General features: G+C 35.6%; 1 protein-coding gene across 1 annotated transcript in view; it reads left to right on the top strand.

Moving 5' to 3' along the window:
- The window catches only part of LOC121492529 (coiled-coil domain-containing protein 170-like), a 44,819-nt gene that overhangs the window by 8,116 nt on the left and 23,728 nt on the right, over positions 1-12,975 (top strand). Inside the window, exon 2 of the mRNA XM_041757795.1 lies at positions 2,606-2,862. Coding sequence (XP_041613729.1) covers positions 2,606-2,862 — 257 coding nt within the window. The remainder of the gene's footprint in view (positions 1-2,605; positions 2,863-12,975) is intronic.

Consider the following 12,975-nt stretch of genomic DNA (forward strand, 5'->3'; position numbering starts at 1 on the left):
ATGACCCTGCAGATAATTCTAATGCAGTGCTGAAGTTTGAGAACCATTAGCTTAGAGAATCCCAGACCCCACAAGGACTCTGGAAAAGTTTTATTTCTAGTTCTGCAGAGTAAGACATCATAGTGGTGGGAATGGATACCAAGTGCCAATGACCATATCCAGCAAAAGAGCATGGCCTGGCCAGTGGTGTCAAATGTTTCAGTGACATGTGGAATATGATGACAACTGAAAAGAAATTCTTGAGTCTGATAAGAGACCTTTGGTGACTTTCAAGAGAAGAGTTTCTATGATGGAGAATAGGGATGAGAAATTAAATGATATAAAAATAGAATTATAGTGGATAAAGAATGAGCACAGAGCATTCTTACCATCAGTATGGCTGGGCAATGAGGAAGAGAAATGGGCTTTAGCTTGAGCTCAAATCTTTTTTTTTTTTTTAATTTATTCATGAGAGACACAGAAAGAGAGAGAGGCAGAGACACAGGCAGAGGGAGAAGCAGGCTCCATGCAGGGAGCCCAACATGGGACTTGATACTGGGTCTCCAGGATCACACCCTGGACCGAAGGTGGCACTAAACCACTGAGCCACCCGGGCTACTTGAACTTAAATCTTTCACTTCATCTTCATGACCTTGTCTGTGTCCATATCTACCACCTTGTCTCCATTTCTGATAGCTGAGTCGCTTCTGCAGCTAATTAGGGAAGCTTTTCGTAGGACATAATTTCAAGTTCCAAGGGAGAACAAACTCCAGTTTAGTGTATACCTGCAATTTAGTTGTATGTTTTCAATTTACTCAATTATATTTTTGTATGTGACAGACACTATGTTAGGTCCTTGGTATATGTTATTTTTATTCCTTACAACTGCAATGTGAGGTGGGTAAAAAAACTTAACTGACTTCTCTATGGCCACAGTTTCTTGTTCCTCCAAATTTTGTGGTCTTTCTATTCTCCCATACTTACTTTCTCTGGAAACTCCATGACCTCACTGAGGTGTGTTTTTAGTCTTGATGTAATAGAAAATACATATAAAGGTATATTTTGAGAACATGTAAGTTTCATTTTATTGTCTTAATTTCACAGAATTTTTAAGAATTAGAACACATTTTATACACATATTGGACTAAAATATTAGTTTGAAATGCTTGGTCTTCCCACTCCCTGTGCTATTAGGAATTATAGCATTTCTCATTAATGAAACTTTTTCAATAACTAATATTCCTGACCTTTTTCTGGTTATAAAGCTAATGATTTTTTATAATGTCAAATCAAATATGTCCCCTCTCCCCCTCTTTTACAAGTTCATCAGGATCATACACAGCCTATTAGAAATTTGAACAAATTGGCTTAAATTAAAAGTTAATTGACCCCTGAATGTTAGCAGTACCTCAATTTTCTTTATCTAGTGAACTTTCTTTGCTTATCAGATAGAAGATTAGAGATTTTAAAAATGCTTCCAAAAGCTAAATAAATCAGCCACCTAAGAGCAACCATGCCCCCTGCCTTTCCAATCCATCTTCGGTCTTTTTTTTTTTTTTTTTTTAAGTAGGCTCCACACCCAGCATGGAGCCCCACAAAGGGCTTGAAATCACAACATTGAGATCAAGACCTGAGCCAAGATCAAGAGTCAGACGCTTAACCAACTGAGCCACCCTGGTGCCCCTGGTCTTTCTCAGTTAGCAGGTTATGGCTCTCTTCTGTTGCTTCTCCTCTCACAGACCATCACTCTTCTCTTCATAAATTTATGATCTTTTCTTTCCTTTATTTGCTTTAAAAATATAGGGAATTTAAGTGTCTTTCTTTCTCCTCAGACTCCTATTCACCCATTTCAAACACAAACACAGCCAGGAAACAATGGTATAAACATAGGCCATTTAGGAGAGAGGCCTCTGAACACAGTTCCCTTCACAACCAGCAGAAAGCAACATATCTATGGCCAAAGCATTAAGTATTTCTTTTCTGCTAGGGATTATTGAATTCATTATTGGTATAATTTGCTCTTATAACATTTTAAACAACTTTAATATTGATGAGAATAAATTCACTTATTCCAAATGTGATGTGTCATTTTGATATGATTTTTTAAAAATTCCACTGCTTCAGTTTTTATTTTCTTAGTTTAAGTAGTCTCTACAATCAAAATGGGGCTCAACCTCATGACCCTGAGATCAAGAGCTGCAAGCTCTCCCAACTGAGCCCCTTGATACGATTTTTTAAATGTATATAACATTGGAATATATCGTTAGGAGATTTGAGAGTCTTCATTTTATTGTATAATAACGTATAACTTAGGGCACCTGGGTGGCTTAGTCAATACGGTGGCCGACTTTTGATTCCAGCTCAGGTCATGATCTCGGGGTCCTGGGATGGAGCCCCATGTCGGGCTCTGCACTCAGTGGGGAATGTGCTTGAGGATTCTTTCTCTCTCTCTCTCTCTCTCTCCCTCTGCCCCAAACCCCACTCATTCTCCACTCTCTCTCTAAAATAAATGAATACATCTTTTAAAAAAAAATAATGTATAATTTAAATACCCATAATGAATTGAAGTCATGAATTTTCTAAAACCAAAATTATGATTTTAAGTAACATGTCACTTTCTTCTTAGCTAAGAAATCTTCAAAACAAGCTCTTCAGAAAAGAAACTTCATTGCAAGAGATGAAGAGTGAGCTAGAAAGTTACAAAGAAAATAATGTGCAACAATCTTTTGAGATAATGTCCCTGAAAGATAGTATCAAGGACCTAGAAGAACTTATTGCTTCTCTAACCAGAATTAAATATTTGAAAAACACCAATATTCAGAATCTTGAAAGAGGCAACTGGGATCTGACTGAAAGAATTATAGAGCTAGAAAACCGTCTAAGGTAGGAATGGTTTTCTAGTTTGTTTTCAAACATGTCATTTGACATAAGCTTACACATAGTATATAAACTCCATATACCTGGGCAGCCCGGGTGGCTCAGCAGTTAGCACCGCCTTCAGCCCAGGGCATGATCCTGGAGACCTGGGATCGAGTCCCATGTCAGGCTCCCTACAATGGAGCCTGCTTCTCCCTCTGCCTATGTCTCTTCCCCTCTCTCAATCTCTGTGTGTGTGTCTCTCATGAGTAAATAAATAAAATCTTAAAAAAAAACAAAACAAAACTCCATATTCCTGATTAAGCACAGAATTTAAACTTAGTAGGATTTCATGTAATACCTAACTCAAAATTATTATGCTTAAAAAGACCTTTTTATTGAGAGATAATTCATGTACCATTAAAATTCACCCTTCTAAAACAATTCGCCTCTTTAAAATATATAATTCAGCAGTTTTTAGAATATTCACAAGGTTGTGCGATCATTCCCAATCATTACCATTCAATTCCAGAACATTTCATCACCCTCCAAAGATACCCTAGGTCCATTTGCAATTACTCTCCATACCACTCTCTCTGGTCGCTGACAACCACTAATCTACATTCTTTCTCTATGGACTTATCTTTTCTGGATATTTCACATGAATGTAATCATACAAGATATGGTTTCTGTGTCTCACTTATTTCAGTTAGTACTGAAATTATTTTTAAGATTAATCCATGTTGTAGCATGAATCAGTATACATATTTCACTCCTTTTTGTGGCTAAATAAAATTCTATTGTATGAATATACCACAGTTTGCTTATGCATTCTTCAGTTCATGGACATTAGGTTGTTTCTCTTTTTTGGAGGAGCCTTATGAATTCTGCTATGATCATTCTTGTATGAGTAGAATTGCTTGGTCATAAAGTAACTCTATGTTTACTTTTGAGGACATTCCAGACTATTTTCCAAGGCAGCTGCATCATTTTATGTTCCCACCTGCAAGGTCTAAGGATTCCAATTACTCCACATCCTAACACTTGTTATTATTCATCTTTTTTATGATAGCTATTATAGTAGATATGAAATCACATCTCATTGTGATTTTAATTTGTATTTCCATGACTAAAGATGTTGAACATCTTTATGTGTGCTTTTTGGTCATTTGTATATTCTTTTTGTACAAATATCTATTCAAATCCTTTGTCCAATTTTAAATTGGGTTGTCTTTTTATTTTTGGGTTGTTTTCTATGTGTTCTGTATCCTAAAGCCATATCAGATAAATGTATTATCTCTCATCTGTGGGTTGTCTTTTCACTTTCTTTTTTTAAAACTTTTTAAAAAGTAATCTCTACACCCAATGTGGGGCTCAAACTCATGATCCCAGGATCAAGAATTGCATGCCTCTTGGAATGAGCCAGACAAGTGCCCTGTCTTTTCACTCTTAAGAGCATCTTTTGAAGCACAAAGTATTTTAATTTTGATGGAAGTTTTATTTTTTGTCACTTGAGTCTTTGGTGTCATATCTAAGATACCATTGCCTAATCCAGTGTCACAAAGATTTACACATGCATTTTCTTTTAAGATTCATAGTTTTAGGGACATCTGAGTGGCTCAGCAGTTAAGCATCTGCCTTCGTGTCAGGGCATGATCTCTGGGTCCAGGATTGAGTCCCACATTCGGCTCCTTGCACGGAGCCTGCTTCTCCCTCTTTCTATATCTCTGCCTCTCTCTGTGTGTGTCTCTTGTGAATTAATAAATAAAATCTGTAAAAAAGAAAAAAGATTCATAGTTTTAGTGCTCAAATTTATGTCTCTGGTACATCATGACTAATTTTTTTAACACATTTTATTTATTCATTCATGAGAGACGTAGAGAAAGAGGCAGAGACACAGGAAGAGGGAGAAGCAGGCTCCCTGTGGGGAGCCTGATGTGGGACTCCATCCCAGGACCCTGGGATCACACCCTGAGCTGAAGGCAGATGCTCAACCACTGAGCCACCCAGGTGTCCCACTTGATTAATTTTTGTATATGATGCAAGCTAAGAGTCCATATCCATTCTTTTTTATGTGAAGATCCACTAGTTGTTCCAGCATCACCTGTTGAAAAGACCCTTCTTTTTTCTATTGAGTTGTCTTGGCAATCTTGCAAAAAAAAAAAAAAAAAGGAATTGATCATAAATGCATAGGTTTATTCTGTACTCTGAATTCTATTTTCTATATGTATATCATTACACCAGTACCACACTGTCTTGATTAGTGCAGCTTTGTGGTAAGTTTTGAAGTTTGAGTCCTCCAAGTTTATCTTCTTTTTCAAGATTATTTTGGCTATTCTGGGTCTCTTGCTTTTCCTTATAAATATTAAGATCAGCTTGTCAATTTCTGTAAAAAGACAACTGAGATTTTGAATAGGGATTATGTTGAATTTATAGATCAATTTGGGGAGTAACGTCATCTTTTTTTAAAAAAAAAAAAAATTTATTTGGGAATCCCTGGGTGGCTCAGTGATTTGGTGCCTGCCTTCGGCCCAGGGCATGATCCTGGAGTCCTGGGATTGAGTCCCACATTGGGCTCCCTGCATGGAGCCTGCTTCTCCCTCTGCCTGTGTCTCTGTCTCTTTCTCTCTGTGTCTCTCATGAATAAATAAATCAAATCTTTAAAAAAAAATTTTTGAGGGGGGGCATGGGGCAAGGGGAGAGGGAGAGAGGGAATCTCAAGCAGACTCCTCACTGAGTGCAGAGCCCAGTTTGGGGCTCAATCTCATGACCCTGAGATTGTGACATGAGCTGAAATCAAGAGTTGGACACTCAGCCAACTGAGCCATCCAGGTGCCCTGGGGAGTAATATTAAGTCTTCCAATCCATGAAAATAGACATCTTTCCACTTAACTAGGCCTTTAATTTCCTTCAACAATATTTTATAGTTTTCAGTATATATGTCTTATATATTTTTGGTTAAATTTATTTCTAAGTATTTTTTTATGCATTGGAAATGGAATTTTTTCCTTAGTTTCATTTTCAGGTTCTTCATTTTTAAGGAGTAGAAATATAATATTTTTTTAAGATTTATTTATTCAGAGACACACACACACAGAGAGGCAGAGACACAGGCAGAGGGAGAAGCAGGCTCCACGCAGGGAGCCCGATGTGGGACTCGATCCAGGGTCTCCAGGATCACGCCCCAGGCTGTAGGCGGCGCCAAACCGCTGCGCCACCAGGGCTGCCCAATAGATTTTTTTTTTTAATTTTTTTTAATTTTATTTTATTATTTATGATAGTCACAGAGAGAGAGAGAGAGAGGCAGAGACACAGGCAGAGGGAGAAGCAAGCTCCATGCAGGGAGCCTGACGCGGGACTGGATCCCGGGTCTCCAGGATTATGCCCTGGACTGAAGGCAGCGCTAAACCGCTGAGCCACCTGGGCTGCCCTCTATGCGATTTTTTTTTTAATAGATGCACTTTACCAGGTTGAGGAAATTTTTTTCTGTTTCTAGTTAAGTGCTTTTATCATGAAAGTCCGTTGGGTTTTACTTTTTAAAAAATGATTTTTCTGCATCCATTGGGATAACCATGTGGTTTTTTTATATATATACATTATTCTTAGACTTGTGGTTACTTAGTTGGTATGCAAAGAAAGGAGATATTTAATCATATGTACTTGGTGGGTAGCAGGAGAAATAAAGTCATTAATTTTCCCTCTTATAGCATTAACAACATATTTAAGGATATCATACAATATGGAAAGCTGTTGTATTCACTTATGAATCCTGGTGTAGCTGTTTCCATGTTGGTTATTATGTAATGGCTTAACTGATAGGTTGAAGTTTTTTCTGGGTCTTGCATTTCCTAAATACTTTTTTTTTTTTTTAAGATCTTATTTGTTTATTTGAGACAGTGAACGAGTGAGAGAAAAAGAGAAAGAGCGCACAAGCAAGGTGAAGGACAGAGGGAGAAGCATATTCCCTGCTAAGGAGGGAGCCTGTTGGTGAGGCTCAAACCCAGGATTCAGGGATCATGACCTGAGAGCTGAAGGCAGACACTGAACCAACTGAGCCACCCAGGTCCCCCCCAAAATCACTTTTAAAAAGAAAATATAGTGTCAGCTGGCTGGCTCAATTAGAAGAGCATGCAACTCTCAATCTCAGGATCCTGAGTTGGAGACCCACACTAGGTGTAGAATTACTTAAAATGAAACAATAAAAACTTCAAAGAAAAAGGAAATCCCTTAAGGAAATGAAAGGATATCTGAGCTTGAACTAAGGAAATAAGTCTTTACTCAGATTAAGAAATTAGTTAAAATCAAAGGCCAGCAAGAAAAACTTTTTTCTAGTTTTGCAGTGTCTTAAAAAAACATTGACAGAGTTCAAATGAAGAACTGATTAAAAGCAATTCATCACCCAAATAAATATTTTCTTAGTGATAAGCCATGACCTGAAATTGGTCTATAGTTTGACCCCTAAGAGCTGAGCAAGCATTGTAAACTCTTCAACAGAATTTTGAATAAGGCTGCCAAATGATTAACTATGGACTTTTTGCTTTTGCTTTGTCAAGTATAATTAACATATGCTGTTATATTAGTTTCAGTTGTACAATATAATGCTTCAACAGTTCTATACATTACTCAGTGCTCATCATAATAAATGTCCTCTTAGTTCTATTCTCTATATTTGAGTCTGTTTTTTTATTTGTCTCTTTTTTCCTTTGTTCATTTATTTTGTTTCTTAAATTCTACACAAGTGAAATCAGACAGTATTTCTCTTTCTCTGTATGATTTCTTTTTTTTTTTTTTAAGATTTTATTTATTTATTCATGAGACACACAGAAAGAAAGAGGCAGAGACACAGGCAGAGGGAAAAGCAGGCTCCATGCAGGAAGCCTGACGCGGGACTCAATCCCGGGTTTCCAGGATCATGCCCTGGGCCAAAGGCAGGTGCCAAACAGCTGGCCGCCCAGGGATCCCCTGATTTCTTTTACTTAGCATTATACCCTCTAAATCCATCCTTGTTGTCACAAATGGAAAGATTTCATTCTTTTTATGGCTGAGTAATATTCCATTATCTATCTATATCTATATCTATATCTATATCTATATCTATATCTATATCTATATCTATCTATCTATCTATATCTATATCTCTTCTTTATCCAACCTCTTGATGGACACTTTGGTTGCTTCCATATCTTTGCAATTGCAAATATTGCTGCAATAAACATAAGCATGCATTTACCTTTTTAAATTAGTGTTTTCATTTTCTTTGGGTAAATTTACCCAGTAAATTACTGGGTCATGTGATAATTCTACTTTTAATTTTTTGAGGAACTTCCACACTGCATTCCACAGTGGCTGCACCAGTTTGCATTCCCACCAATGGTGCACAAGGGTTCCTTTTTTCTTTACATCCTTGCCAACACTTGTTATTTCTTGCCATTTTGATTTTAGCAATTCTGATAGATGTGAGGTGATATCTCGTTGTTTTTATTTGCACTCCTTTGATGATTAGAGCATCTTTTCATATGTCTGTTGACCATCTATATGTCTCCTTTGGAAGAATATCTATTCAGGACCTCTGCCTATTTTTAATAGGACTATTTAGAAGGAGTTATTGTTGAGTTGTGTTAAGTTCTTTTGGATATTAACCCCTTATCAGGTCTATTATTTGCAAATATCTTCTCCCATTCAGTACGCTTTTTGTTTTGTTGATGGTTTCCTTCACTGTGCAAAAGCTTTTTACTTTGGTGGAGTCTCAATAATTTAATTTTTCTTTTGTTTTCCTTGTCTGAGAAACACATCTAGAAAAATGTGCTATGGCCAATGTCAAAGATATTACTGCCTATGTTTTCTTCTAGGAATTTTATTTCAGGCCTCAGTTTTAGGTTTTTTAATCCATTTTGAGTTTAATTTTATGTATGGGATAAGAAAGTGGTCCAGTTTTATTCTTTTGCATTTAGCTGTCCAGTTTTTCTAATACCATTTGTTGAGAAGAGTGGTATTTCCCATTGTATATTCTTGTCTCCTTTGTCATAGATTACTGGCCATAAAAACATGGGTTTATTTCTAGACTCTATTCTCTTCCACTAATTGTGGATCTATTTTTGTGCCAGTACCATACTGTTTTGATTACTGCAGCTTGTGTAGAATAGTTTGAAATCTCGGATTGTGAATACTTCCAGCTTTGTTCTTTCTCAAGATTGCTTTGTCCGTCTTTTGTGGTTCAGTACAAACTTTAGTATTTTTTTTTAAATTTTTATTTATTTATGATAGTCACAGAGAGAGAGAGAGAGAGAGGCAGAGACACAGGCAGAGGGAGAAGCAGGCTCCACGCACCGGGAGCCCGACGTGGGATTCGATCCTGGGTCTCCAGGATCGCGCCCTGGGCCAAAGGCAGGCACTAAACCGCTGCGCCACCCAGGGATCCCTACAAACTTTAGTATTATTTGCTCTAGTTCTTTGAAAAATGCTGTTGATATTTTGATAGGGATTGCATTAAATGTGTACATTGCTTTGGGTATTATAGACATTTTAACACTATTCTTCTAATCTCATGAGTATGGTATATCTTTCCATTTGTATCATCTTCAATTTCTTTTATCAATGTTTTATAGTTTTCAGAGTATGGGTGTTTCATCTCCTTGGTTAAGTTTATTCCAAGATATTTTGTTCTTTTTGCTGTAATTATAAATGGATTGTTCTCTTAATTTCTCTATCTGCTACTTTGTTTTTGTATAGAAATGCATTCAATTTATATGTATTAATTTTGTAAGCTACAATTTTACTGAATTCATTTTTTACTTATAATAGTTTTTCAGTGGAGTTTTTAGGTTTCCTGTATATGTCAGGAATACAAATGTCATCTACAAATAGTGACATTTTAACTTTTTCCTTACCGATTTGGATGCCTTTTTTCTTTTTTAAGATTTAATTTATTTATTCATGAGAGACGCAGAGAGAGAGGCAGAGACATAGGCAGAGGGAGAAGTAGGCTCCCTGCATGAAGCCTGATGTGGGACTTGATCCCGGAACCCCGTGATCATTCCCTGAGCCAAAGGCAGATGCTCAACCGCTGAGCCACCTAGGTGTGTCCTGCCTTTCATTTCTTTTTCTTGTCTGATTACTGTTGCTAGAACTTCTAGTACTATATTGAATAAAAATGGTGAGAATCAACGTACTTGTCTTGTTCCTGATCTTATAGGAAAAACTCTCAGTTTTTAAATATTGAGTATGATGTTAGCTGTGGGTTTTCCGTATATGGCCCTTATTATGTTGAGGTGTGTTCCCTCTAAATCCACCTTATTGAGAGTTTTTATCATGAAGGAATATTGAACTTTGTTACATGCTTTTTCTGCATCTATTGAGATGATCATATGATTTTAATCTTTCATTTTGCTAATGTGGTTTATCACATTGATTGATATGAATTGATGAATTTGAACCATCCTTACATCCCCAGAATAAATCCCACTTGATCATGGTTCATGATCCTTTGAATGTAATTAGCTCCTGTTTTTTGGGGGATTTTTGCATCTGTGTTTGTTAGAGATATTGACCTGTAGTTTTCTTTTTATGGAGTCTCTTTGTCTAATTTTGTTATTAGGGTAATGCTAGCCTCCTAGAATGTATTTGGAAGCTTTCCTTCCTCTTCTGATTTTTTAGAATAATTTGAGGAGAATAGGTATTAACTTTTAAAAAAATGTTTAGTAGGATTCACTTGTGAATCTGTCTAGTCCTGGATTTTGTTTGTTGAGAGATTTTTAAAAATTATTATTACTGATTCAATTTTATTACTAGTAATTGGTCTGTTCTGATTTTTTATTTCTTCCTGAGTCAGTTTTGGAAGATATGTTTCTAGGAATTTATATATTTCTTCTAGTTTATCCAACTTGTTGGCATGCAATTTCTTGTAGTAGTCTCTTATAATCCTTTGTATTTCCATCGTGTCCATTTTCTCCTCTTTCATTTCTGATTTATGTATTTGTCCTTATGTCCTTTTTTCCTGATGAAGCTGGCTAAAGGTTTATCAATTTTGTTTATCTTTTCAAAGAACTGGCTTTGGTTTCATTGATATTTTATTTTATTTTTCTTTATTTCTGTCTTTCTTTCTTTTATTTATTTCATTTATTTCTACTCCAGGCTTTATTATTATTTCCTTCCTTCTTCTAAACTTGGATTTTGTTTGTTCTTCTTTTTCTAGGTCCTTTAGGTGTAGGGTTAGATTGTTTATTTGGGACTTTTGTTTGTTTCTTGACATAGACCTGTATTGCTAAAAATTTCCCTTTTAAAACTTCTTTCATTGTGTCCCCAAAATTCTGGTCCACTGTGTTTTCATTTTCATTTGTCTCCATGTATTTTTTCATTTCCTCTGATTTTTTTTTCACTGACATGTTGACTCTTTAGCAGCATGTTTAGTGTCCATTTGTTTTTTGTGAGTTTTTTTCCAGTAATTAATTTTTAGTTTCACACCATTGTGGCCAGAAAAGATATATAATATTATTTCAATCTTCTTAAGTTTATTAAGACTTGTTTCATGGCCTAAAGTGTGGTCTATCCTAGAGAATGTTCCATGAACACTTGAAAAGAATATGTATTCTGTTGTTTTGAATGAAATGTTCTCTCTATATCTGTTAAATCTATCTGGTCTAATATATCATTCAAAGACACTTTTTTCTTATTGATTTTCTGCCTGGATTATCCATCCACTGATGTATGTGGGATGTTAAAGTCCCCTGCTGTTATTGTATTGTTAATTTCTTGCTTTATGTACAATGTTTGTTTTATGTATTTAGATGTTCCAATTTTGAGTGCATAGATATTTACAGTTGTTACATACTTTGTTGAACTGACCCCTTTATAATTATGTAATGCTCTTGTCTCTTGTTACAGTCTTAGTTTTAAAGTCTGTTTTGTCTGTTATAAGTATTGCTATTCTGTTTTTGTTGTTGTTTCATTTCTATTTGCATGGTATCTCTTTATCCTTTCACTTTCAATCTGTATGTGTCTTTAGGTTTGAAGTGAGTCTCTTGTATGCAGTATATAGATGGCTCTCTTTTTTTTCTTTTTTAATACATTCTGCCACCCTTTGTCTTTAGATTGGAGCATTTAGAATATTTACATTTAAAGTAATTATTGATAGGTATGTACTTATTTTCATTTTGTTAATTGTTTTCCAATTATTTTTGTAGTTATTGTATCTTCTCCTTACACTCTCTTTCTTTGTGATTGATGACTTTTTGCAGTGTTAGGCCTGAATTCTTTCTATTATTTGTGTATCTATCATAGCTTTTGGGTTTGTGGTTACCTTGAGGTTCATATATAGGACTCTAAATATGTAGCAGTTTATAGTAAGTTGATTTGAGTTTGAACACATTCTAAAAGAACATTTTTTTACTCTCTCCTCTATATCTTATGTATATGCTGTCATATATTTTATATCTTTTGATTCATAATTTTCTTCTACTTATGGCCTAAACTTTTTCACTTATAGAAGTCCCTTTAACATTTCTTATAAGGTTAGTTTGGTGGTGATGAACTCCTTTAACTATTGTTTGTCTTAGAAAGTCTTTATTTCTCCCTCAATTCTGATTGATTACCTTGCCAGGTAGACTATTTTGGGTTGTAGGTTTTTTCCTTTCAGCTCTTTGTCACACCTTTCTAGATTACAAAGTTTCTGCTGAAAAATCAGCTGATAGACTCATGAGGTTTCCACTGTATGTAACTGGTTGCTTCTCACAGTTTTAAAATTCTCTATCATTAACCTTTGACATTTAATTATTGCATGTTGATAATATGGAGCTCCTTGAGTTCATCTTCTTTGGAGCTCTCCATGTTTCCTGAACCTGGATCTATTTCCTTCCCCCAGATTAGGAAATTTTTCAACTGTTATTTCTTCAAATAAATTTTCTTCCCTTTTCTCTCTTCTCCTTCTGGGACCCCTATAATGCAAATGTTTGTTTGCCTGATTTTGTTCGAGAAGTCTCTTACCTATCCTCTTTTTATAAAAAAATTCTCTATTCTTTTTGCTGTTCAGCTAGGGTTCTTTCCATTTCCTTGTCTTCCAGATTGCTACACCTTCTTCTGCATCCTCTAATCTGCTGTTGATTCCATCTAGTGTATTTTTTATTTCATTTATTGTATTCTTCAATT

Source organism: Vulpes lagopus, chromosome 6 (assembly GCF_018345385.1).
Source record: "Vulpes lagopus strain Blue_001 chromosome 6, ASM1834538v1, whole genome shotgun sequence".
Classification (NCBI taxonomy): Eukaryota; Metazoa; Chordata; class Mammalia; order Carnivora; family Canidae; genus Vulpes; species Vulpes lagopus.